Source organism: Betta splendens, chromosome 6 (assembly GCF_900634795.4).
Source record: "Betta splendens chromosome 6, fBetSpl5.4, whole genome shotgun sequence".
NCBI classification, from domain to species: Eukaryota; Metazoa; Chordata; class Actinopteri; order Anabantiformes; family Osphronemidae; genus Betta; species Betta splendens.
In genome coordinates, this window is record NC_040886.2 from 13,172,849 (window position 1) to 13,199,778 (window position 26,930).

The 26,930-nt window shown below is 42.0% G+C and overlaps 1 protein-coding gene across 1 annotated transcript; it reads right to left on the reverse strand.

The window, feature by feature from the left end:
• Positions 1–25,292, reverse strand: LOC114857334 (mucin-2-like). Its single transcript, XM_055509832.1, has 49 exons — positions 25,153–25,292; positions 24,802–25,060; positions 24,605–24,719; positions 24,252–24,342; positions 24,032–24,141; positions 23,738–23,951; positions 23,534–23,659; positions 22,790–22,907; positions 22,573–22,711; positions 22,300–22,404; positions 22,125–22,194; positions 21,878–22,015; positions 21,622–21,786; positions 21,431–21,525; positions 21,197–21,323; positions 20,839–21,094; positions 20,451–20,500; positions 20,256–20,353; positions 20,000–20,151; positions 19,775–19,913; positions 19,581–19,688; positions 19,312–19,491; positions 18,992–19,231; positions 18,739–18,895; positions 18,490–18,618; positions 18,184–18,334; positions 17,556–17,596; positions 17,256–17,435; positions 12,144–17,158; positions 10,746–10,846; positions 5,387–8,253; positions 4,903–5,105; positions 4,549–4,720; positions 4,174–4,418; positions 3,876–4,059; positions 3,523–3,712; positions 3,251–3,429; positions 3,084–3,153; positions 2,870–2,982; positions 2,751–2,782; positions 2,501–2,669; positions 2,238–2,342; positions 2,108–2,148; positions 1,883–2,005; positions 1,694–1,792; positions 1,477–1,605; positions 1,201–1,240; positions 671–794; positions 1–543 (listed from the first exon to the last, which is right to left on the reverse strand). The coding sequence occupies exons 1-49, from the start codon at positions 25,190–25,192 to the stop codon at positions 375–377; spliced, it is 14,163 nt and encodes a 4,720-aa protein (XP_055365807.1). The 5' UTR covers positions 25,193–25,292; the 3' UTR covers positions 1–374.
• Positions 25,293–26,930: the final 1,638 nt, after the last annotated feature.

A 26,930-nucleotide genomic window follows, 5' to 3' on the forward strand; every position in this document is an offset into this window, starting at 1 on the left:
TTGATGCATGAACTTAGAAGTTTTAATGACAGCAAAGATTCAGAGAGCGAAAAAAAATTGATTGTTAAAGTAGAATGTATATTATGTTTATAAATCTGTATCAATATCCATCACCTTTAATTTCTTCACTGTATCTGAAATCAGCCTCCTCATGATACAGTGTGTTCTCAGACCACAGCATCTTTACTGTTTTAACTCATAAGAGCAAAATTAGGCTCAAATATCTGCAAAATGCATTTTCCATTAAAATTACAGAGGACTGTCTTCATGTAGTGAGTCCTGATTCTGTAATAGTTTTAGGAGATTCATAATTAAAGACTACAGTTAAAAGAGAGAGTAGTACAGTAAATATTAGTGAAGTTAAGTCCTTATGTCTAATGCTCAGAACATTTAGCAACCTGGCAACCACACTTGTCCACTGAAATGTAAGTGTGATCTCTCTTGATGCCACCGGTGCACTGTAGCTTCACTGTCTTTTTACTGGTGAGCATTTCTTGACAGCATTTGCATGAGTGCGTTAAACTGTTGCTCTCTGCAGAGTACCTGTGAATGACATTTCAGTCAGGTTCTGTGTCAGTCAAGTGGTGTTTACTGTGAATACATTTTTTAATAAATGAAATGTGAATGGGTGACGTTAGTGTTAGTGTAAGTCTATGATGCTATATCTTACATTGTTGATGATGCCTCACAGGATCCCTCACAGCTTTTGATGTCCACAGGCTCAATTGACCTGCAGCTGCCGACGACAAGATAGGTTGTGTTGGTGTTCATCTTACAGCTGTAACGAGGAGTGCCTGCAAATGACAGATCAATATATAAAACAGAATTCACTCTCAACTCTGTAGACAAAATATTAGAAACACTAGAACATTATAAATTATTATATATTCAATAAATACATCCAATTTGTGGAAAATAGTTATAAGGCTTGAACCGGACCAGGTTTTTTATTAATGAAAAAAATGTATTTTGTCTTTTGGTGAACTGGTTGATTAATCGATCACAATAAAACTACTTTTTCATTTTAAACTAAAGTGAAAATCATTCACTGGCTCCAACTTCACAAATCATGTATCATCTTTATTCTCACATACAGTATGTATACTGTAGGTTATATAGGTTTAAAACTGCATTTTCAAAAAGAATCTTTGTGCAGTACTGTAAAAAGTCAATTTACTTAGAAGGTAAACTCATACTTACAGGTCTTACAACAACCATTCGTGTCACTTTGTTCAGTTCCCTGTAATATAGACAGCATATGTAGTAAAATATACAGACAGGTAAAATTACCGGAACACATTACATTACATTACATACTCTCTAAGCCGCCAATAATGATGATAAGAATATACTGTATGGTGTATGTGAAATCTAGTCTCATCTGGGACTGAACAAACAAGTGCATCCACTGCAGCACTATTACCTCTAAACATAATATAGAAATATGAATTCATGCTTGTTTGTGTTTATACTTACAGGAACGCAGTTATCTTGATCAAATGGAGGACAGATCATTTTGTCTTTATGAACCGTAAAGACACCATTGTCCTCCTTGCAGCTGTATGTGCTACATTTGTCATTTGGTGGTGACCAAGACTGGGAGGACTGTAACAAGTGTAAATAAGACCAGTTAAACCATTGGGAATAATAACACGTACAACAAGTACACTGCCATGGATTCTGAATGTCTTACATTGATAATGACTGTATCGAAGCCTGGGATCTCTGCAACACAGCTGATCTGTTTACACGACCCACAACATTGTCCAGGCTGCTCTTGGTACACAAATCCCTGTATCAAAGGAAAACGCACATGTAAGGTGTGATTATATTAGATATTAGTACATGTGTTTCTAACCACCAAGACAACACTAACGCTTACCTTTGGACACAGAGTCAAACACTCTTTAGAATGACATGTGTGGACATTCAACTTGGTCTCAGGATCCTGAGTTTTACTACATTGACAGGTGTCACATGGGTTCGGGAAGAACTCCACACCAGGCTGTAAACAAGAAACATGAGGTCTGAGTCAATTTAGTATAAAGACCAGGAAACAGCGCCACTTTTCTCTGGTAAAGATGAAAGTACACAAAAATAAATTTACCCTGTACTCAGTCTCATTGAAGACACAGACATGCTTGGGTACTAAATGGAAAGAAGTTTGAAGTTATGATCTCCCAAAGTGCGAATACACAGTAACAGTATAAGTAATTACAACTTTATTCAGAACTTACCACATCCATACGAGGGGCAGCAGCTGTCGCTTGATGCTTGAATCTCCAATTTGAATCCCAGTTTGCAATTGTGTATTGGTGATGGACAGAGGTGCGTATCACACTCTGGTACGGAAATGAAATATGGACGTTGCAGTATCTTAAGCAGTCACATGTCACAAATTACATATGCTTTATATTACTAGTACTCATGGACTTTGTTTACAAATCTTGAAGTTCCTAAAGAATGTAATGTAAGTACTACACAGTCCTAAATGACTTACCACACTGTGACTGGTTACAACAGCCCACTGTTCTAGTCACCAGAACCTGTCCGTCTCCCTTACAGACAACTGGATCTTGTATGGGACATGTGAGAGGCTGACACTGGACACCCATCATATCTTCATTACACTCACACTGCTGACAGCCACTCTGCCACGTATCGCCGTACTGTTTACCGGATGGAGGGAAAATACAGTTCTAACAGAAACAATTAGGATGAAAATAGTAAAAGTTACTTTTAATATTTACCTGTTTAGGAGAACCATCAGGTCCAGCACAGCCTTAAAGAATACAAATTTTAGGTCATTTTTAAATGTATTGATGTACTAAGAAATCAACAGGCAATTCAACAGAGAACATTGCCTTACATGCAGAAACACAAATGTCAGCGTTGGAACTGAACAAAGTCAGGCCCTCTGAGCAGAAACATCCCTCAGCGAAGGCCATGTTTTGGCAGTCTTGCCCGTACTTGTCATTGTATCTATGTTTGATGGAAAACAAAATGAAAACAAAATAATCTTTAATAAACAAATTGATGATTGATGCAGTCCAGACAACATAATCCAAAAACTAAAACATTACCTTGCATTACAGGTAGGTTCAACAGTGGGTCCACAAGGTTTGTAGACTTTATTTGCGGGACAGTTGGAGTCTTAAAATAAAAGAAGGTCAATTTATTATCTGATGAATGAGAAGTATGCGTGTTACTGATGTCATTGCAGACATGTTTCTTGACTTCTAAAACGTACCACACAGTCCATTTGTGGCGCTCCTCCAGTCTACACAGACAGAGGCATCAGCGCATAACATGGCATACACCTGCAGACTGGAACAGCCCAGGGCGGAGTTTGGCATGTGGGTAACGTCATGTATACAGGCCGAATAGAAGTGCTGAGGATCAATGACTTTGCTGCACTTTTCAAACACCCTGATTTAACATTCATGAGAAAATAAATTACCAGAGGCCATTGAGGAGAATGAATTGTTAGCGTGTCGACACTTTTATATAGTCTTACTGTACCTGTTGTGCAGAACGTCACAAACAGGCTTTGGTAGTGTTTTTTTTGGCATTGATGTTGGTGCTGGCGGCTTCTCACAGTAGGGTTTGTCCTTATCATTTACATTCCAGGAGTTTGCCATCTCAGAGCATGAAGGGTGAATCTGGCCACTAGGTAATCTGCCGTCATTGCTCGTATTATTGTCACAGGTGCCTTAATATTAAATATTGACAGTTAATAACAAACTATTTCATCACGTGTTCTGCAACCATTGCTTAAATATTCTATTTGTAACAAGTCACTGTGTCATTGTATTGTGATCATAAAGTGATTATTCTGCTACGGTGACAAGTTGTCAGCAGATTGACCATCTTACCACATTGTCCTTCTGTGTTGCTCTTGAAAAGAGAATATGGCAATTCAACTGTGAATACAATCCCTTCATATCTCACAGCTGCTTTAATTGCTGGAATTTTCAAAAGCATCACAATTGAAGTACTGGTGATGGTGAAGTCCTGGTTAGAGTAGGTTGGGGACACCTTCTTGCCGTTGACATACACCTAAACCAGTATAACATTTATAAAGTCCATGAGTTTGTCATGTTCACCAAACACACATTTCACTGATTCAGAGATTATTTATAATTAAAGGCAGTCTGTTAAACAGATATTTACCAAGTTCACAGTCTTTGGTTTTCTCTGTTGTGTAAGAAGAATTTCAAAGTTTTTGTAAAGCACAGTCAAGGACTTAGGACAGGTCACGGTTCCAGTGGCATCACAGTTTTCATTATCAATATGAATCTTAAAATTGAATTTGGGAGTGATCTCTTTGACTAAGACATATGTGCAGTTTTTCCGGAAGCTGTAATATGTGCCATCAAATGTCAAGAAATGATGATCTCCCCAGCCAGAGCAAACACCTGCAATTAAAGCAGATACCGTCAAAGGAAAGTGCTACATGTTGTACAGTGCACTGCACCTGGTAGCGTTGCAACAGTCATAGGCAGTTAGTCCAATGTGTAATTAAAAAAACAGTGACGTTAAACTTACATCTGCACTCATAATGGAAACAGCAGCCTCCTTCATCATAGACTTTAACTGGTGGCTGCCCATTAGTACATGTTGGAATGTCCACTTCTTTACAAGGCACATGTTCCGTAATGACTTTTCCATCATTACATGATTCCGTGGTACATTTGTCTGGATTCCATGACTCACCATTCTGTAAACCCAAATCAGTACTTTTACAAATATGCACTATATGGTAGAGTTTATTTTTCAGAACTCACAAGAAACACAATTATTGTGATGTATCACGATAAAAATTAGGTCCATATTTGATTAAGGTAACTGGGACCCAAATCAAATAATTCTAAAAACTGATCATTGTTACAACATAAATACCTTTCGGGGTGGCTGTAAATATGAACAGTCCTTGAAGGGTTTTAGAGAGGTTAATGTTGTAGTGCTAGAGCTTGTTGAGGTGCTATGCGTTGGAGGAGTAGTAGAGTGACATGGTCTAGCAAGCTTCTCCACACCGCAAGACATGTTGCAGTAAGCAGTAAAACACCACCCTGCTCCGTCTGTTTTGTTGTACATGAAGCTTCCTGAATTGGATTGAAACAAAGACAGTGATGTACAGTAGGCATAAAATGTGTGTAGGTTTTTGATCACATCGGATCTTACTTTATTTTTGATTATTTTGTTTTTGTTTATAGTTGTTATAACATGTTTTAATACAATTTAATATATTTAATAATACCTTTGGCTTTGAAACAAGCACTTTTGAATTTAGGAAGCATGTTGGTACCAGATATCAAGAGTTACACTAAAAAAAGAGTGTAATTAAAATGGTTAGCAAAGGAGGTATAAACATGTTTTACTGTACCTGAAGAGAAGTGCTGCTCCATGTATGTGCAAAAACAAGGACCCATGGTTGTATTAACGACCATGGGTCCTGTTGCTGGCGACGACGTTCTTGCCACCGGATTTGTGACTATAGGGCTTGAGGTTGTTGTTTTGGGGCTGGCTATAGTTGTGGTGGACCCTAAAGTTGTTGTGCCAATGGGTTTTTGTGTTGTTGATGAAGTAGTGGTCATTTTAGATACAGGGCTTGAGGTTGATATTGTTTTGGGACTTTCTGTAGTTGTTGTGGACCCTGACGTTGTTGTGCCAGTGGGTTTTTCTGTTGTTGATGAGGTGGTAGTTGTTTTAGACACAGGGCTTGAGGTTGTCGTTTTGGGACTTTCCGTGGTGGTTGTGACTCCTGAAATTGTTGTGCCAGTGGATTTTTCTGTTGTTGATGAAGTGGTGCTCGTTTTGGGACTTTCTGTGGTGGTTGTGGGTCCTGACGTTGTTGTGCCAGTGGGTTTTAGTGTTGTTGATGAGGTGGTGGTTGTTTTGGGACTTTCCGTGGTGGTTGTGGGTCCTGAAATTGTTGTGCCAGTGGGTTTTTCTGTTGTTGATGAAGTGGTGCTCGTTTTGGGACTTTCTGTGGTGGTTGTGGGTCCTGACGTCGTTGTGCCAGTGGGTTTTTCTGTTGTTGATGAGGTGGTGGTTGTTTTGGGACTTTCCGTGGTGGTCGTGACTCCCGAAATTGTTGTGCCAGTGGATTTTTCTGTTGTTGATGAGGTGGTAGTTGTTTTAGACACAGGGCTTGAGGTTGTCGTTTTGGGACTTTCCGTGGTGGTTGTGACTCCTGAAATTGTTGTGCCAGTGGATTTTTCTGTTGTTGATGAAGTGGTGCTCGTTTTGGGACTTTCTGTGGTGGTTGTGGGTCCTGACGTTGTTGTGCCAGTAGGTTTTTCTGTTGTTGATGAGATGGTGGTTGTTTTGGGACTTTCCGTAGAGGTTGTGGGTCCTGAAGTTGTTGTGCCAGTGGGTTTTTCTGTTGTTGATGAAGTGGTGGTTGTTTTGGGACTTTCCGTGGTGGTTGTGGGTCCTGAAGTTGTTGTGCCAGTGGGTTTTTCTGTTGTTGATGAGGTGGTGGTTGTTTTAGACACAGGGCTTGAGGTTGTCGTTTTGGGACTTTCCTTGGTGGTTGTGACTCCTGAAATTGTTGTGCCAGTGGATTTTTCTGTTGTCATGGAGGTGGTGGTTGTTTTGGGACTTTCCGTAGAAGTTGTGGGTCCTGAAGTTGTTGTGCCAGTGGGTTTTTCTGTTGTTGATGAGGTGGTAGTTGTTTTAGACACAGGGCTTGAGGTTGTCGTTTTGGGACTTTCCGTGGTGGTTGTGACTCCTGAAATTGTTGTGCCAGTGGATTTTTCTGTTGTTGATGAAGTGGTGCTCGTTTTGGGACTTTCTGTGGTGGTTATTGGTCCTGACGTTGTTGTGCCAGTAGGTTTTTCTGTTGTTGATGAGATGGTGGTTGTTTTGGGACTTTCCGTAGAGGTTGTGGGTCCTGAAATTGTTGTGCCAGTGGATTTTTCTGTTGTCATGGAGGTGGTGGTTGTTTTGGGACTTTCTGTGGTGGTTGTGAATCCCGAAATTGATGTGCCAGTGGGTTTTTCTGTTGTTGATGAGGTGGTGGTTGTTTTAGACACAGGGCTTGAGGTTGTCGTTTTGGGACTTTCCTTGGTGGTTGTGGATCTTGACGTTGTTGTGCCAGTGGGTTTTTCTGTTGTTGATGAGGTGGTGGTTGTTTTGGGACTTTCCGTGGTGGTTGTGACTCCTGAAATTGTTGTGCCAGTGGATTTTTCTGTTGTCATGGAGGTGGTGGTTGTTTTGGGACTTTCCGTGGTGGTTGTGAATCCCGAAATTGATGTGCCAGTGGGTTTTTCTGTTGTTGATGAGGTGGTGGTTGTTTTAGACACAGGGCTTGAGGTTGTCGTTTTGGGACTTTCCGTGGTGGTTGTGGATCCTGAAGTTGTTGTGCCAGTGGGTTTTTCTGTTGTTGATGAAGTGGTGCTCGTTTTGGGACTTTCTGTGGTGGTTGTGGGTCCTGACGTTGTTGTGCCAGTGGGTTTTTCTGTTGTTGATGAGGTGGTGGTTGGTTTGGGACTTTCTGTGGTGGTCGAGGGTCCTGAAGTTGTTGTGCCAGTGGGTTTTTCTGTTGTTGATGAGGTGGTGGTTGTTTTGGGACTTTCCGTGGTGGTTGTGGGTCCTGAAATTGTTGTGCCAGTGGGTTTTTCTGTTGTTGATGAAGTGGTGCTCGTTTTGGGACTTTCTGTGGTGGTTGTGGGTCCTGACGTCGTTGTGCCAGTGGGTTTTTCTGTTGTTGATGAGGTGGTGGTTTGTTTGGGACTTTCCGTGGTGGTCGAGGGTCCTGAAGTTGTTGTGCCAGTGGGTTTTTCTGTTGTTGATGAGGTGGTGGTTTTTTCAGAGACAGGGCCTGAGGTTGTTGTTTTGGGAGTTTCTGTGGTTGTTGTGGATGCTGAAGTTGTTGTGCCAGTTGGTTTTTCTTTTGTTGATGAGGTGGTGGTTGTTCTGGGACTTTCTGAGGTGGTCGTGAATCCCGAAATTTTTGTGCCAGTGGATTTTTCTGTTGTTGATGAGGTGGTGGTTGTTTTGGGACTTTCTGTGGTGGTTGTGACTCCAGAAATTGTTGTGCCAGTGGATTTTCCTGTTGTCATGGAGTTGGTGGTTGTTTTGGGACTTTCCGTGGCGGTTGTGAATCCCGAAATTGATGTGCCAGTGGGTTTTTCTGTTGTTGATGAAGTGGTGCTCGTTTTGGGACTTTCCGTGGTGGTTGTGGGTCCTGACGTTGTTGTGCCAGTAGGTTTTTCCGTTGTTAATGAGATGGTGGTTGTTTTGGGACTTTCCGTAGAGGTTGTGGATCCTGAAGTTGTTGTGCCAGTGGGTTTTTCTGTTGTTGATGAAGTGGTGGTTGTTTTGGGACTTTCCGTGGTGGTTGTGGGTCCTGAAGTTGTTGTGCCAGTGGGTTTTTCTGTTGTTAATGAGGTGGTGGTTGTTTTAGACACAGGGCTTGAGGTTGTCGTTTTGGGACTTTCCTTGGTGGTTGTGGATCTTGACGTTGTTGTGCCAGTGGGTTTTTCTGTTGTTGATGAGGTGGTGGTTGTTTTGGGACTTTCCGTGGTGGTTGTGACTCCTGAAATTGTTGTGCCAGTGGATTTTTCTGTTGTCATGGAGGTGGTGGTTGTTTTGGAACTTTTAGTGGTGGTTGTGAATCCCGAAATTGATGTGCCAGTGGGTTTTTCTGTTGTTGATGAGGTGGTGGTTGTTTTGGGACTTTCTGTGGTGGTTGTGGGTCCTGAAGTTGTTGTGTCAGTGGGTTTTTCTGTTGCTGATGAGGTGGTGGTTGTTTTAGAGACAGGGCTTGAGGTTGTCGTTTTGGGACTTTCCGTGGTGGTCGTGGATCCTGAAGTTGTTGTGCCAGTGGGTTTTTCTGTTGTTGATGAGGTGGTGGTTGGTTTGGGACTTTCCGTGGTGCTCGTGGGTCCTGAAGTTGTTGTGCCAGTGGGTTTTTCTGTTGTTGATGAGGTGGTGGTTGTTTTAGAGACAGGGCCTGAGGTTGTTGTTTTGGGAGTTTCTGTGGTTGTTGTGGATGCTGAAGTTGTTGTGCCAGTGGGTTTTTCTGTCGTTGATGAGGTGGTGGTTGTTTTGGGACTTTCCGAGGCGGTTGTGAATCCCGAAATTGATGTGCCAGTGGGATTTTCTGTTGTTGATGAAGTGGTGCTTGTTTTGGGACTTTCTGTGGTGGTTGTGGGTCCTGACGTTGTTGTGCCAGTGGGTTTTTCTGTTGTTGATGAAGTGATGCTCGTTTTGGGACTTTCTGTGGTGGTTGTGGGTCCTGACGTTGTTGTGCCAGTGGGTTTTTCGGTTGTTGATGAGGTGGTGGTTGTTTTAGACACAGGGCTTGAGGTTGTCGTTTTCGGACTCTCCGTAGTGGTTGTGGGTCCTGATGTTGTTGTGCCAGTGGGTTTTTCTGTTGTTGATGAGGTGGTGGTTGGTTTGGGACTTTCCGTGGTGGTCGAAGGTCCTGAAGTTGTTGTGCCAGTGGGTTTTTCTGTTGTTAATGAGGTGGTGGTTGTTTTAGAGACAGGGCCTGAGGTGGTTGTTTTGGGAGTTTCTGTGGTTGTTGTGGATGCTGAAGTTGTTGTGCCAGTTGGTTTTTCTGTTGTTGATGAGGTGGTCGTTGTTTTGGGACTTTCCGAGGTGGTCGTGACTCCCGAAATTGTTGTGCCAGTGGATTTTTCTGTTGTTAATGAGGTGGTGGTTGTTTTAGACACAGGGCTTGAGGTTGTCGTTTTGAGACTTTCCGTGGTGGTTGTGGATCCTGAAGTTGTTGTGCCAGTAGGTTTTTCTGTTGTTGATGAGGTCATGCTCGTTTTGGGACTTTCTGTGGTTTTTGTGGATCCTGGAGTTGTTGTGCCAGTGGGTTTTTCTGTTGTTGATGAGATGGTGGTTGTTTTGGGAATTTCCGTGGTGGTTGTGGGTCCTGAAGTTGTTGTGCCAGTGGGTTTTTGTGTTGTTGATGAAGTGGTGCTCGTTTTGGGACTTTCCGAGGTGGTCGTGACTCCCGAAATTGTTGTGCCAGTGGATTTTTCTGTTGTTGATGAGGTGGTGGTTGTTTTAGACACAGGGCTTGAGGTTGTCGTTTTGAGACTTTCCGTGGTGGTTGTGGATCCTGAAGTTGTTGTGCCAGTGGGTTTTTCTGTTGTTGATGAAGTGGTGGTTGTTTTGGGACTTTCCGTGGTGGTTGAGTGTCCTGAAGTTGTTGTGCCAGTAGGTTTTTCTGTTGTTGATGAGGTCATGCTCGATTTGGGACTTTCTGTGGTTTTTGTGGATCCTGGAGTTGTTGTGCCAGTGGGTTTTTCTGTTGTTGATGAAGTGGTGCTCGTTTTGGGACTTTCCGTGGTGGTTGAGCGTGCTGAAGTTGTTGTGCCAGTAGGTTTTTCTGTTGTTGATGAGGTCATGCTCGTTTTGGGGACTTTCTGTGGTTTTTGTGGATCCTGGAGTTGTTGTGCCAGTGGGTTTTTCTGTTGTTGATGAGGTGGTGGTTGTTTTAGACACAGGGCTTGAGATTGTCGTTTTGGGACTTTCCGTGGTGGTTGTGGATCCTGAAGTTGTTGTGCCAGTGGGTTTTTCTGTTGTTGATGAAGTGGTGCTCGTTTTGGGACTTTCTGTGGTGGTTGTGGATCCTGAAGTTGTTGTGCCAGTGGGTTTTTCTGTTGTTGATGAAGTGGTGCTCGTTTTGGGACTTTCCGTGGTGGTCGCGGGTCCTGAAGTTGTTGTGCCAGTGGGTTTTTCTGTTGTTGATGAGGTGGTGGTTGTTTTAGAGACAGGGCCTGAGGTTGTTGTTTTGGGAGTTTCTTTGGTTGTTGTGGATCCTGAAGTTGTTGTGCCAGTGGGTTTTTCGGTTGTTGATGAGATGGTGGTTGTTTTGGGACTTTCCGTGGTGGTTGTGGGTCCTGAAGTTGTTTTGCCAGTGGGTTTTTCTGTTGTTGATGAGGTGGTGCTCGTTTTGGGACTTTCTGTGGTTTTTGTGGATCCTGGAGTTGTTGTGCCAGTGGGTTTTTCTGTTGTTGATGAGATGGTGGTTGTTTGGGGAATTTCCGTGGTGGTTGTAGGTCCTGAAGTTGTTGTGCCAGTGGGTTTTTCTGTTGTTGATGAAGTGGTGCTCGTTTTGGGATTTTCTGTGGTGGTTGTGGGTCCTGACGTTGTTGTGCCAGTGGGTCTTTCGGTTGTTGATGAGATGGTGGTTGTTTTGGGACTTTCTGTGGTGGTTGTGGGTCCTGACGTTGTTGTGCCAGTGGGTTTTTCTGTTGTTGATGAGGTGGTGGTTGGTTTGGGACTTTCCGTGGTGGTCGAAGGTCCTGAAGTTGTTGTGCCAGTGGGTTTTTCTGTTGTTAATGAGGTGGTGGTTGTTTAGAGACAGGGCCTGAGGTGGTTGTTTTGGGAGTTTCTGTGGTTGTTGTGGATGCTGAAGTTGTTGTGCCAGTTGGTTTTTCTGTTGTTGATGAGGTGGTCGTTGTTTTGGGACTTTCCGAGGTGGTCGTGACTCCCGAAATTGTTGTGCCAGTGGATTTTTCTGTTGTTGATGAGGTGGTGGTTGTTTTAGACACAGGGCTTGAGGTTGTCGTTTTGAGACTTTCCGTGGTGGTTGTGGATCCTGAAGTTGTTGTGCCAGTAGGTTTTTCTGTTGTTGATGAGGTCATGCTCGTTTTGGGACTTTCTGTGGTTTTTGTGGATCCTGGAGTTGTTGTGCCAGTGGGTTTTTCTGTTGTTGATGAGATGGTGGTTGTTTTGGGAATTTCCGTGGTGGTTGTGGGTCCTGAAGTTGTTGTGCCAGTGGGTTTTTGTGTTGTTGATGAAGTGGTGCTCGTTTTGGGACTTTCCGAGGTGGTCGTGACTCCCGAAATTGTTGTGCCAGTGGATTTTTCTGTTGTTGATGAGGTGGTGGTTGTTTTAGACACAGGGCTTGAGGTTGTCGTTTTGAGACTTTCCGTGGTGGTTGTGGATCCTGAAGTTGTTGTGCCAGTGGGTTTTTCTGTTGTTGATGAAGTGGTGGTTGTTTTGGGACTTTCCGTGGTGGTTGAGTGTCCTGAAGTTGTTGTGCCAGTAGGTTTTTCTGTTGTTGATGAGGTCATGCTCGATTTGGGACTTTCTGTGGTTTTTGTGGATCCTGGAGTTGTTGTGCCAGTGGGTTTTTCTGTTGTTGATGAAGTGATGCTCGTTTTGGGACTTTCCGTGGTGGTTGAGCGTGCTGAAGTTGTTGTGCCAGTAGGTTTTTCTGTTGTTGATGAGGTCATGCTCGTTTTGGGACTTTCTGTGGTTTTTGTGGATCCTGGAGTTGTTGTGCCAGTGGGTTTTTCTGTTGTTGATGAGGTGGTGGTTGTTTTAGACACAGGGCTTGAGATTGTCGTTTTGGGACTTTCCGTGGTGGTTGTGGATCCTGAAGTTGTTGTGCCAGTGGGTTTTTCTGTTGTTGATGAAGTGGTGCTCGTTTTGGGACTTTCTGTGGTGGTTGTGGATCCTGAAGTTGTTGTGCCAGTGGGTTTTTCTGTTGTTGATGAAGTGGTGCTCGTTTTGGGACTTTCCGTGGTGGTCGCGGGTCCTGAAGTTGTTGTGCCAGTGGGTTTTTCTGTTGTTGATGAGGTGGTGGTTGTTTTAGAGACAGGGCCTGAGGTTGTTGTTTTGGGAGTTTCTTTGGTTGTTGTGGATCCTGAAGTTGTTGTGCCAGTGGGTTTTTCGGTTGTTGATGAGATGGTGGTTGTTTTGGGACTTTCCGTGGTGGTTGTGGGTCCTGAAGTTGTTTTGCCAGTGGGTTTTTCTGTTGTTGATGAGGTGGTGCTCGTTTTGGGACTTTCTGTGGTTTTTGTGGATCCTGGAGTTGTTGGGCCAGTGGGTTTTTCTGTTGTTGATGAGATGGTGGTTGTTTGGGGAATTTCCGTGGTGGTTGTAGGTCCTGAAGTTGTTGTGCCAGTGGGTTTTTCTGTTGTTGATGAAGTGGTGCTCGTTTTGGGACTTTCCGAGGTGGTCGTGACTCCCGAAATTGTTGTGCCAGTGGATTTTTCTGTTGTCGATGAGGTGGTGGTTGTTTTAGACACAGGGCTTGAGGTTGTCGTTTTGAGACTTTCCGTGGTGGTTGTGGATCCTGAAGTTGTTGTGCCAGTGGGTTTTTCTGTTGTTGATGAAGTGGTGGTTGTTTTGGGACTTTCCGTGGTGGTTGAGCGTCCTGAAGTTGTTGTGCCAGAAGGTTTTTCTGTTGTTGATGAGGTCATGCTCGTTTTGGGACTTTCTGTGATTTTTGTGGATCCTGGAGTTGTTGTGCCAGTGGGTTTTTCTGTTGTTGATGAAGTGGTGCTCGTTTTGGGACTTTCCGTGGTGGTTGAGCGTCCTGAAGTTGTTGTGCCAGTAGGTTTTTCTGTTGTTGATGAGGTCATGCTCGTTTTGGGACTTTCTGTGGTTTTTGTGGATCCTGGAGTTGTTGTGCCAGTGGGTTTTTCTGTTGTTGATGAGGTGGTGGTTGTTTTAGAGATAGGACCTGAGGTTGTTGTTTTGGGAGTTTCTTTGGTTGTTGTGGATGCTGAAGTTGTTGTGCCAGTGGGTTTTTCTGTCGTTGATGAGGTGGTGGTTGTTTTGGGACTTTCCGAGGTGGTTGTGAATCCCGAAATTGATGTGCCAGTGGATTTTTCTGTTGTTGATGAAGTGGTGCTCGTTTTGGGACTTTCTGTGGTTTTTGTGGATCCTGAAGTTGTTGTGCCAGTGAGTTTTTCTGTCGTTGATGAGGTGGTGGTTGTTTTGGGACTTTCCGTGGTGGTTGTGACACCCGAAATTGTTGTGCCAGTGGATTTTTCTGTTGTCAATGAGGTGGTGGTTGTTTTGGGACTTTCCGTGTTCGTTGTGGGTCCTGAAGTTGTTGTGCCAGTGGGTTTTTCTGTTGTTGATGAGGTGGTGGTTGTTTTAGACACAGGGCTTGAGGTTGTTGTTTTAGGAGTTTCTGTGGTTGTTGTGGATGCTGAAGTTGTTGTGCCAGTGGGTTTTTCTGTTGTTGATGAGGTGGTGGTTGTTTTGAGACTTTCCTTGGTAGTTGTGGATCCTGAAGTTGTTGTGCCAGTGGGTTTTTCTGTTGTTGATGAGGTGGTGGTTGTTTTAGACACTGGGCTTGAGGTTGTCGTTTTTTGACTTTCCGTGGTGGTTGTGGATCCTGAAGTTATTGTGCCAATGGGTTTTTCTGTTGTTGATGAGGTGGTGGTTGTTTTGGGACCTTCCGTGGTGGTTGTGACTCCCGAAATTGTTGTGCCAGTGGATTTTTCTGTTGTTGATGAGGTGGTGGTTGTTTTGGGACTTTCCGTGGTGGTTGTGAATACCGAAATTGATGTGCCAGTGGATTTTTTCGTTGTTGATGAAGTGGTGCTCGTTTTGGGACTCTCTGTGGTGGTTGTGGGTCCTGACGTTGTTGTGCCAGTGGGTTTTTCTGTTGTTGATGAGATGGTGGTTGTTTTGGGAATTTCCGTGGTGGTTGTGGGTCCTGAAGTTGTTGTGCCAGTGGGTTTTTCTGTTGTTGATGAAGTGGTGCTCGTTTTGGGACTTTCCGAGGTGGTCGTGACTCCCGAAATTGTTGTGCCAGTGGATTTTTCTGTTGTTGATGAGGTGGTGGTTGTTTTAGACACAGGGCTTGAGGTTGTCGTTTTGAGACCTTCCGTGGTGGTTGTGGATCCTGAAGTTGTTGTGCCAGTGGGTTTTTCTGTTGTTGATGAAGTGGTGGTTGTTTTGGGACTTTCCGTGGTGGTTGAGCGTCCTGAAGTTTTGCCAGTAGGTTTTTCTGTTGTTGATGAGGTCATGCTCGTTTTGGGACTTTCTCTGGTTTTTGTGGATCCTGGAGTTGTTGTGCCAGTGGGTTTTTCTGTTGTTGATGAGGTGGTGGTTGTTTTAGACACAGGGCTTGAGGTTGTCGTTTTGGGACTTTCCGTGGTGGTTGTGGATCCTGAAGTTGTTGTGCCAGTGGGTTTTTCTGTTGTTGATAAAGTGGTGCTCGTTTTGGGACTTTCTGTGGTGGTTGTGGATCCTGAAGTTGTTGTGCCAGTGGGTTTTTCTGTTGTTGATGAGGTGATGGTTGTTTTAGACACTGGGCTTGAGGTTGTCGTTTTGTGACTTTCCGTGGTGGTTGTGGATCCTAAAGTTGTTGTGCCAATGGGTTTTTCTGTTGTTGATGAGGTGGTGGTTGTTTTGGGACTTTCCGTGGTGGTTGTGACTCCCGAAATTGTTGTGCCAGTGGATTTTCCTGTTGTTGATGAGGTGGTGGTTGTTTTGGGACTTTCCGTGGTGGTTGTGAATACTGAAATTGATGTGCCAGTGGGTTTTTTTGTTGTTGATGAAGTGGTGCTCGTTTTGGGACTCTCTGTGGTGGTTGTGGGTCCTGACGTTGTTGTGCCAGTGGGTTTTTCTGTTGTTGATGAGATGGTGGTTGTTTTGGGAATTTCCGTGGTGGTTGTGGGTCCTGAAGTTGTTGTGCCAGTGGGTTTTTCTGTTGTTGATGAAGTGGTGCTCGTTTTGGGACTTTCCGAGGTGGTCGTGACTCCCGAAATTGTTGTGCCAGTGGATTTTTCTGTTGTTGATGAGGTGGTGGTTGTTTTAGACACAGGGCTTGAGGTTGTCGTTTTGAGACCTTCCGTGGTGGTTGTGGATCCTGAAGTTGTTGTGCCAGTGGGTTTTTCTGTTGTTGATGAAGTGGTGGTTGTTTTGGGACTTTCCGTGGTGGTTGAGCGTCCTGAAGTTGTTGTGCCAGTAGGTTTTTCTTTTGTTGATGAGGTCATGCTCGTTTTGGGACTTTCTGTGGTTTTTGTGGATCCTGGAGTTGTTGTGCCAGTGGGTTTTTCTGTTGTTGATGAGGTGGTGGTTGTTTTAGACACAGGGCTTGAGGTTGTCGTTTTGGGACGTTCCGTTGTGGTTGTGGATCCTGAAGTTGTTGTGCCAGTGGGTTTTTCTGTTGTTGATGAAGTGGTGCTCGTTTTGGGACTTTCTGTGGTGGTTGTGGATCCTGAAGTTGTTGTGCCAGTGGGTTTTTCTGTTGTTGATGAAGTGGTGCTTCTTATGGGACTTTCTGTGGTGGTTGTGGATCCTGAAATTGTTGTGCCAGTGGGTTTTTCTGTTGTCAATGAGGTGGTGGTCGTTTTGGGACTTTCCGTGGTGGTTGTGAATCCCGAAATCGATGTGCCAGTGGGTTTTTCTGTTGTTAATGAGGTGGTGGTCGTTTTGGGACTTTCCGTGGTGGTTGTGAATCCCGAAATCGATGTGCCAGTGGATTTTTCTGTTGTTGATGAAGTGGTGGTTGTTTTAGACGCAGGGCTTGAGGTTGTCGTTTTGAGACTTTCCGTGGTGGTTGTGGATCCTGAAGTTGTTGTGCCAGTGGGTTTTTCTGTTGTTGATGAGGTGGTGATTGTTTTTGAGACAGGGCCTGAGGTTGTTGTTTTGGGAGTTTCTGTGGTTGTTGTGGATGCTGAAGTTGTTGTGCCAGTAGGTTTTTCTGTTGTTGATGAGGTCACGCTCGTTTTGGGACTTTCTGTGGTTTTTGTGGATCCTGGAGTTGTTGTGCCGGTGGATTTTTCTGTTGTTGATGAGGTGGTGGTTGTTTTAGACACAGGCCTTGAGGTTGTCGTTTTGGGACTTTCCGTGGTGGTTGTGGATCCTGAAGTTGTTGTGCCAGTGGATTTTTCTGTTGTCAATGAGAATGTTGTTGTTTTGGGACTTTCTGTGGTTGTAGTGGATCCTGAATTTGTGGTGCCAGTGGGCTTTTCTGTTGTTGATGAGCTGGTGGTTGTTTCAGACTCAGGGCTTGAGGTTGTTGTTGTTTTGGAACTTTCTGCAGTTGTAGTGGATCCTGAAGTTGTTGTGCCAGTGGGTTTTTCTTTTGTTGATAAGGTTGTTGTTGTTTTGGGACTTTCTGTGGTTGTGGTGGATCCTGAAGTTGTGGTGCCAGTGGGCTTTTCTGTTGTTGATGAGGTGGTGGTTGTTTTAGACTCAGGGCTTGAGGTTGTTGTTGTTTTGGGACTTTCTGCGGTTGTAGTGGATCCTGAAGTTGTTGTGCCAGTGGGTTTTTCTTTTGTTGATGAGGTTGTTGTTGTTTTGGGACTTTCTGTGGTTGTGGTGGATCCTGAAGTTGTGGTGCCAGTGGGCTTTTCTGTTGTTGATGAGGTGGTGGTTGTTTTAGACTCAGGGCTTGAGGTTGTCGTGGAACCTTCAGTGGTTGTTGTTGATCCTAAAGTTGTAAAAGTTAGTGATTGTCTACTGAAATTCTTCAAAAAAATGTAGTTTATATATATTATAAAATATTCTATATTTTGAACCGGTCTTACCAGATGTTGTAAAAGTAAAAATAGGTGTTGCAGTAGTAGTTTCGAAGCATGGTTCAATGTTCCTAATAACAGTGCCATTTGGTCCACAAACAGCAGTAAAACAGGCTCCATTTCCATCATGGGTTTTGTAGACTATGTCTCCATACTGGTAATTGTGCTCTCCATATGAACACGGGCAATCTGTAAAATAAGAGTTGTATTACAGCCTATCTTCCAATAAAATGAATTAATTAAACAAGATGTTAACTACACCTTCTACAGTATACCTATGCTAAACATAACTATGTTTCTGCAGCTCACCTTGTTCATAGCTGCATATCACCTTTGTTGAAGAACAGTGACTGAAAAGTAAGAAATTTATTTTAGAAATTAAAATAAAAGATTAAAAAATGATTTATTATGTCATGTTCCAAATTCAAGCGTATACATAAGTTACAATGCAGCAGTAAATTAGTTTCCATTTTACAATTAAGCAAACAAATGCACTGGGATGTTTTATGTGTGAAGGTTAAAGGAGACTGCTTATACAGCTTGTGTTTTTCAAGTCCACTGCTGAAACAAGCTGTTTTAAGGGTTTGTCGCAAGTGAAGGTAATCTCCACACCTCTTTGCAGATTTGCAGATTTTTTCAGATGGGTCATAGGTCACTGCGTCCGTTGTTTAGCTAATGGTTTATCTTGGCAGCTTTGCTTTCCATAAGGGGCAAGAAATACACACTTTGAGACGCACAGTGTGGGCGATCTACGGGACTTTTTAGCATGAAAACTTACAGATACCGCAATACATTAAGGTCCATTTCTTTAGCATAATTTAGCATGAAAAAAGCATGTGCAGGAATTATCAGGGAAAGTTTAAGGACATACATAAATATGATCAGGATCAGATACAATAGGAGATGAATGTCAGCATTTGTATAATGGAAAATGTACCATTTGTTACAGTTGTCCTGTGAAGGCATGGTTGCGCCTTCTGTATAATGGTTTCCTTCATCATCGTAACAGCCACAATCTTCCTTTGACACACATTTCATAGTAGTTTCCTCCAAATATGAGCGTTCAGGTGGGCAGAGTGGATAGCAGCCTAAAACGGTTGAAACATGCAGTTTATTGTCACTATCATCATTAGTGGCACTGAAACTGTAAACACACACAACTCTGGCCCCAACTACAACACTATAAAAGGCAAATTTTCATGCAGTATAAATGATACACAGGCTCCTTTGATGTTATTTGTACCTTCTAGTGCAGGAATTTTATTGTAGCAGGTTCCTGAAGGATTCCTGCATGTTTTCATGCATGGCTTTCCACAGGGCTCATAGTGCCACTCACACTCCCCATCAGGGTTGTAATAATCACAGAATAAAGCTGATGATACAAAACACATCAATGTTAATGAAATCTTCAATAACAAAAATATAAGTCAGGCTCTGTTTATAATATTTAAAACTAAAATGACAGTTAGATGTTTGCATTATCTACACTTACGGCAAACAGTGGGAGTCCTCCATCTGACACAGGCCCCGGCCTCATTACAGACTGCTGCATAGACGGCTACAGCCGTGCAGAAACACTCACAGTCTCCTCCTGTGTTGCAGCCACATGTATCTCCCACACAGGCATCATAGTATTTTTGGGGAGGCACCTGTTTTGAGAAAAGTCTTATTAAGGCCAGGGATAGTCTGAATCATATTATTCAAATGCAGACAGTTCTTCTAATCAGTTTAAAAAGTTTTCTTGCCTTTGAATGACAAGCAGCAAACACGTCACTGTTGATTATACTGCAGTGTTTGGCTGCCCATGCCTGCCTGTGTGGGGACACGCTACATGGATCCTGCAGTGCCACTGCATTAGGACACGTTGATGATAATTTCCAGGTGTTTCCAAACTCAAGGGCATCAACCACAACTTCTTTGCTCCTTGTGGTGAAATCGTTCTTGACGTTCCCATCGTAATTCCCACAGAGGCCACAGACTTTGCCCTGGAATCACATGGAATCACCTGTAAAATGCTGGGATCCCAATGCTGTTACTTTACTATACCCTTAAATCTGTTACCAACCTGGAACGCAGGCCGTAGTCTGATTATCAGTGTTGTAAGCCTGTTCCAGATCACAACAAGACCATTCTGAGCCTCAATGACAACATATATCCCCATGGTGTTGACGTGAAAGGGGATGTTCACCCCTCTGCTCTGATTTATAACTTTGACATTTTCCTCTGAAAGAACAATTTCACTGTTCTGAAAGACAAGATTTTTAATCATGTTAATTTCAGCATATTTTAAAAACAATATTTTTGTAGAGCTGAAGCCTACTGTATGTACAGTACCCCTAAGTAAAGTTTGATAGATGTGGAGCAGATGCTCTCAGTTGTTCCACATGGGACGTTCTCAATCAAGACCCTGAAGCTGCCGTCTTCATCATCATCACAGAAGTCCTGCAAGTGATTGTACAGTTCAGTACAAGTCTGACTTAGATAAATAACCATTCACAGACTGAAGCACTATAGAGCATGTGTTATACCTGAGTAACGACATAGACACAGTTCCCATTGAAGATGAATGTTCTTTGATCAAAAGTGGTGTAATGTCCTTCTCCATAGATGGTGCAGACACCATCACATTCATTATCTGTACAGGCCCAGTTTCTGCCTTTGCAAGTGCTGTAATTTAAAAAGATGGAGTGATCAGCCACAATCAAAGCATCTGGTGGTAAACAATACACAGGGCATTAAACTGTAAGACTCACCATGTGTTGCAGCCCACAGTGACAGACTGTCCAGCGTTATACGATTCTCCATTATAAGTGCAGGGACAGTCCTCCTCCTCAACACAACCTCCGTTTCCGTCTGACAAAAGGCCATCAGGACACACACATCCCGGGACACACTGTTTGCTGAGCTAAACAACAATATATATGATTAACATTTGAGTGTTTGCTACTTTTATGTACTTATATTAGTAAAATAATTGATAAAAGCCATGAACCAGGGTCTCACACGTACACATTCTGTGGCCAGTGAGCAACTTTTCTGGCACTCTGACCCTTTGTCACCTGGCTTTGCCCCGGAGCAGTTGAAGTAAACCATGGGCTCGCTGCATGCTGGTGACAACAGAGGGGAGTGTTTTAAAAATGTTTTAATGAGTTGAGGTTTTGCTAGATGAGAAACATAATAACAAACACAAAGATTTATACCCACATTCATTTAAGTAGCTTCCAGCACATATGAGTTTTCCACCCCGACAGAAGCTGAAATAAAAAACCCCACAATGTAATATTAATAATAATAATATTAATAATAAAAATAAAAATAACAATAATAATAATAATAATAATAATAATAATAATAATAATAATAATAATAATAATAATAATAATAATAATAATAATAATAATAATAATAATAATAATAATAATAATAATAATAATAAATATATATTACATGAAATCAATTAGTATTTTATATTTTTCATCATATAAATATCCATCCATTCAGGAACCCAGGACCTTCTAGCTGTGAGGCGACAGTGCTACCCACCGCACCACCATGCTGCCCTCATAAAAATATTTTAATAATACAATCTCACCAGGTCTGTCCATTAACTTTGATGACATTTCCAGCTTGTACCACAGTTTCTCCCATTTGACAGGGGCATTGTGACGCTGTCACACACTCTCCCTTGTCATCGAGGTACGTTCCTTCAGCACAGCCGCAGCCATCAAGTGGAGTAAAGTCAATGTCGCATGTTAATTCTGACTGAGTAAGAGAACGACAGGTGCGACCACAGCTTGTCATCTGGTAGTCATACACAAACGTAGCAGGGCAGTCATCTATGTATTTTCCTGTGAAGGGAGACAGTTGACAAACACATCACTCAGTGTTTGAAAGTCCGATCAATGCAAACTGTAGCCGATGTCACATTTGATTTTGTGGGTTAATCTCACCACACGCTGTGTCTCTCCAGCCATTAAGAAAGACGCCTGCAGCCGCACACGCATGTACATAGGAGGATAAGGCAGCACACATACACTCCTCACTGTTATCACAGGCACAGCTGTCGTAAATACAATTCTGGAAAGAGAAGCAGCAGCAACACACTTTATCTGTAAAAATACATGGATGTGACCAATGTAAAATGCATTCATATACAACTTCAAACAAGAAGAATCATCACTTACATCGTGAAAGACGTTAGGGCTGATTTCAGAATGACACTTGGCAAAAATCTCATTTGGGTCTTTCAACAAGGAGCACCAGTGTTTCGCATATTTCTCTAGAAAGGAAAAAAATCATGTTTAGTGATAGTGTTTTGTGGTAGTGTTGTAATGATTAAAACAGAAAAATACACAGGACAATATCTGTGACATACCCTTCTGTATGTTGATTGTGCATGGGTCTCCAAGTGTATTCGTCACATCAGGGCAGTTTGTTCTGCTTTTCCATGCGTTGGCAAATGTTTCAGCAGTTCCCTCAATCAAACCATTTGTGTTTTTAAAGTCATCAGCTTCAACATCATTAAAATCTCCACAAAGGCCTGAGCAAAAATAAACCAACATTGATTTATTACAATATGAAATACTCAGCAACAACAATATGTCAAAGTACAAAATGAAACTAAAACCCACCTGTGAGTTGTCCTTTATTGGAAACACTAGCTTTGATGTGGACCTGCATAAATGGTATGATCTGGATCTCAAGGTCAAACCCATATATAGTGTGGATTACAATAAAGAAAGTTGATGGGCTGAACGCTATGAACTCATCTGCAAAGAAAACAATACTTCAGAGTCAATTAAGTTTTTGTTTTTATGTTATGCTATTTTATATTTGTTTCAGCTTTTTTGTGAATTTAAAAGACAATAAAACACTTACTCCTGTAAAGAGGAAGTTGAGAAATCAGTGAGTTGTAGAGGACCTGTCCATTTTCTTTAATCACGAGCATCTTAATTAAACGAATGTAGTAATATAATAAACACCAGGAGACTATTTCAATCAGCACCACCATGCACATGAAATTAGTAGTTTACCACAATATGCTGTAATTTACCATTTCATTTGGCAGTAACAGCGTGACAGCAGACAGACACGTGGATTTCTCTGATTTCTCACATTTTACAAGGTCACCATGAACAGTGATATTTCCATTAGGTCCCTGAGAAGGAAGATGAAAATTTACAATACTATAACAGTAGTAGTACAATACAATACTGTGTATATATATATATATATGTGTGTGTGTGTGTGTGTGTGTGTGTGTGTGTGTGTGTGTGTGTGTGTGTGTGTGTGTGTGTGTAGTATATATATACACGTATTGCCTCACCTTGGACAGAACATAAGAACAATCTCCATGGAACGTATAGGTTTTAGCATCATAGGTGGTGATGTGAGAGCCTCCAACGATGGAGCAGACACCAGGACAGTCTACATTTAAACAGCTCCACTGACCCTGAGAACATGTGCTGTTGACACACATCAGTTAGTTCAACTGGCAAATTGTGTTAAAAAAATGGGGTGAATGTAAAAAATATATAAATCACCATTTGTGACAAGTGCTTGAGTAAGAATCCCCAGGTTGGTATGACTGGCCGTTGTGCAGGCAGGGGCACTGGTCAACAGCTACACAGCCGCTGTGTGTGACGTCATCAAGGAGAGTACCTTGGTAGGAACAGAATAACTATCAGTACTAATAACAATGCAAACACAAAGTATGTTGCAGGAATGAACAATAGTTACAGTATCAATTAATAATGAATTCTTGAACTGGTGCCACAGCATTAAAGCTGTGTAACATCATCTTCTTTTTAATTTTTTATTGTATTCTAATAGCCATTGACCTTATATTCCCTTAGCTTTACTAATTACTGCTTGTCACTTCAATTTTAATTATTGCCTCAGTTCTCCTCCCAAGCTGACAGACTGTTTGCCTTCACACTGTGACTCTTCAGATGCTTTGTTTGCTTTGTACAAATGCTTTTGTTTGCATCTGGTGACCTCAGTATGTTTACAATGTGACTGATACTGTGAAAATTGAGTTTGCCTTGGACCCTTATGCCAAACCACTGTTAGTTTATAGGTCTTGCTAACCACACTAAGCAGTCAAATTTTTCAAATTATTTGAAGGAAAATTACAGAAAACCTTAATGGTGATTTTCATTTTCATATGTAGGCCTTGTGTTATTAAACCATTTGGCCCTTTCCATCATCATATTGGTCCAGGTGTTACCAAAGAAACACTATCAACATATCATAAAATCATTTATAATCTTTAAATAGGCTCTTACCAGAGGGACAGAAGCATCCGTCTATGCAGTGTTCCGTACACAGTTCCTTTCTGTGTTGATTGCTGCAGGTGTCAGTACAAGGGTTCCCACATTCAGAATACTCCAGGTTGAGTGGACATGATTTTTCTATTTAACACAAAAACATTTAGCGGCAGTGATTTTCTCAAATGAAGTTTGAACAAGTTTCCTTGCTCATGTTCTCACCACACAGTTTGTTGGTCGTCCATTTCTGTGGCCGTCCGCCTTCGTGTGCACACTGACGGGAGAACTCTGAGATGGTGGAACACAGGCAGGAGGAGCTGCTGTTGCTGCAGCTGCACAGGTCCATCGCACAGGCTTTGATGAAGGAGTCAGTGTCAATCAGGTTCTGACAGCTGAGAAACGCAGGTTCTGACAGCAGGTTCTTACAGATCTCAGTCTGTGTCAGAGGAGGATGGATTTAATGTACAGCTGAGTTGAGTAAATGAGGACATTTGAAGTACAGGCATTTCCTGATACCTCATTTGAACAGATCTGTTTGACTGGAGAGATTTCTTGACAGCTTTCAGTTGGACCATTGATCTTTGAGAGCTCTCCATAATCTTCAATACTTATGGAGCTCTCCATATCTAGAGGAAGTAAATGTTTTAACAAACCCACAACTTAGTGAAGGTCAGATTCTAACAAGCTACTGTATTTTTATTATATTTACAAATATTTATATTATATTAATATTTACCAGGTGTCTGGAATTCATTAAAAATCTGGGCTCCATTATAGTCACCGCACAGACCACAAGTCTGATTCATAAACTTTGAATCCAGCTCAACCTGAAAAACAGATTTGCTTTAAACATTTGATTGACGGCCTCTATGCATTTATGTGTTCAGACACAGCAGATGAGAATGAAACTCAGCAAATACCACTAAGAAAACATCATGTGAGTAAGTAGACAGTAAGTAGACTTTGAGTGAGGCTTTGTTTTATTTTGAGTCACTAGATCGTCTTATTATGTAAACTATCAAACATCAAAATAGTATAATAATAATTACACATTTTTAGACACCAAGGTCACATGGATCATGAACTTACCCACAACGTGTCCTCTTGATTCCACATGATATCCATTCCCAGCTTGGCCTCCATTTTGACGTATGAGCCAGATCTTTTGATTGAAATGCCAGCTCTGATGTAGGGTATGGTGACACTAGAGGCGACAGAGGATCAACATATTAGGAAGGTGAGACATTAACAATCACTGTAATCAGCCAGTTAAATATCACACTCACGGTTTGTCATTGACTATGATGGAAGTTTTGGTTAATTCCACCACGACTCCATCCAGCTTCATAGAGACCTTCTTAATGCTAGTGACTCCATTTATCTCCTCACGCTGCAGCTGAATATTGAAGGTCTCATAATCGCTTTTGCAATGTGACGTGAGGAGATAGTTGCAAGTGAATGGAAGCTGGAAGAAATCGCCATCATACGTCTTGTAGTGGTAGTTTCCCCATGTGCTGCAGAACTGGTTGTGGGAGGATTTCATCTCTGAAAACAAAATGAATGTATCAACCAGATTGTAGGTAGTGTTAGAAATTATATTTGGGTTGTTTTTTGACCTTTGATATAGAAAAAATTACCTGTCAGTACTGGCATTATAGTGGTTGAAGGTGTAGTCATAGAGGAGAAAATACATTGTTGTGGTTAAATAATAGAAATTGTAAGTTAAATTATGCAAAGTTTCCAAATGAGATTATTTAAATATCTTGTAGACACTTCAGGAGGTTAGAGAGAGTTGTCATTCTAGTCTGTGATCTAAGCAGCTTTGTGTCTGAATGTACATTACCAAAGGAGGCTCCAGACAGTCCGAGGCAGAGGGTGAACCACGGGATCACCCATTCCAGGTGCATCCTAGTTAGACTCATGATGCTTGCGTCCTCCCTGTCAGAGGCTGAGCTAAGTGCTACTGTGCCATCAGTGCCATCTTATATACATTTTTTAGTGTTTGCAATTTAGGAGGAGTAGGATCCTTTTTGGATATCAACCCTTGTGGTTTTAATTTTTATTGAGGTTACACCCTTGGAGAATTGTTGTAAGCACTTCATGAATCATAGAGCATAGAACACTGTGGGAAATTAATTCAACAGTGCTCATCTGTTAATATCAGGACTGAGCATCACTCATTGTCACTCATTGTAGAAAAAAATAACTTCAACAAAAAAAAAGAACAGCAAGGGATGCAGTTCATACTGTACATCCTCGATTGAAGCCCTTACTCGCATCCATCAATTCACGTTCATCTTTAAACTTTGCAAAACATCAGCCATCTTGGTGGTTTATAAATTCAAAAATAAAGATCAATAGATCAATCAATAGATAGATAGATAGATCTTTATTGCCATTGTACTCATGTACAACAAAGGTTACGTGCCATTTGACAGTGTGTAAAAATTTAAAGAGAAAAGAAAATGGAAAAAGGGTTAGAAATATATAAACCACTCACTACAGCTCACATAGACATAGAAAAACATTAATTGTTTTAATTGCTCTGAACATCTGCCTTGTGTTTTAAGGAGTGTCCAGGATAATAAGTGCCCTCAATAATTGCTCAGAGCTTTTCTGAGACAGTGGGAACTGTGTTGTTTTTTCCAGTGTGAGAAGAGGGCAGCTAAAGATCTCCTGAGCGGTTTACATGATGTTCTGCAGAGTTTCCTCTGAGCCACTGTACAGTACAGCTGTTGTACCAAACACATATACAGTACGTGAAGCTGCCATAGAAGGCAACCAGCGCTTTCTAAGTAATGTTGTTCTTTCTGACAGTCTGAAGGGAGGACAGTCAGTGCTGAATGTCATGGATGCGTAATAAGGTGAATACGTGTCTGTGATGTGTCTGCTGTTTACTTTACAGGGTGGAATGGAGTGTACTAAACCAGGCGTGAAAGAAATGCACACATGAAACCACAATTGGATTTGCTTCAGTGACTGTAAATAGAACCTTGAGTACAAAATGAGCCAATATATACTCAGTTATACTACATGTGGATATCTGAGATAAGGCATGTATTAATACCTGAACTCTATTAACACCAGTAACAGTCAAATCAAAAATAAAATCAGGACCGAGTAGTGATTATGAGGATTCTTTTAAGTTTATAATTAAAGTCTCAGGAGAAGTAAAAAGTAAGTACTAAAGTACTAAAATAAACAGCTGTTATGGTTAATTTTGATTGTGTTTGAGATGATTCTGTGTCAGGTTTGCATAGCGATCGGACACACATGCACAGTGCGGACACGTTAGTAAGTTTGTAGAATTAACAGTCTTTATTCCACAATCGTAGGCACAGACAGGCCGGGTCATACACAGGCGATCTCAATGGTAAGTACAGAAGGAACAGGCTGAATCAAGTCCGGGGACAGG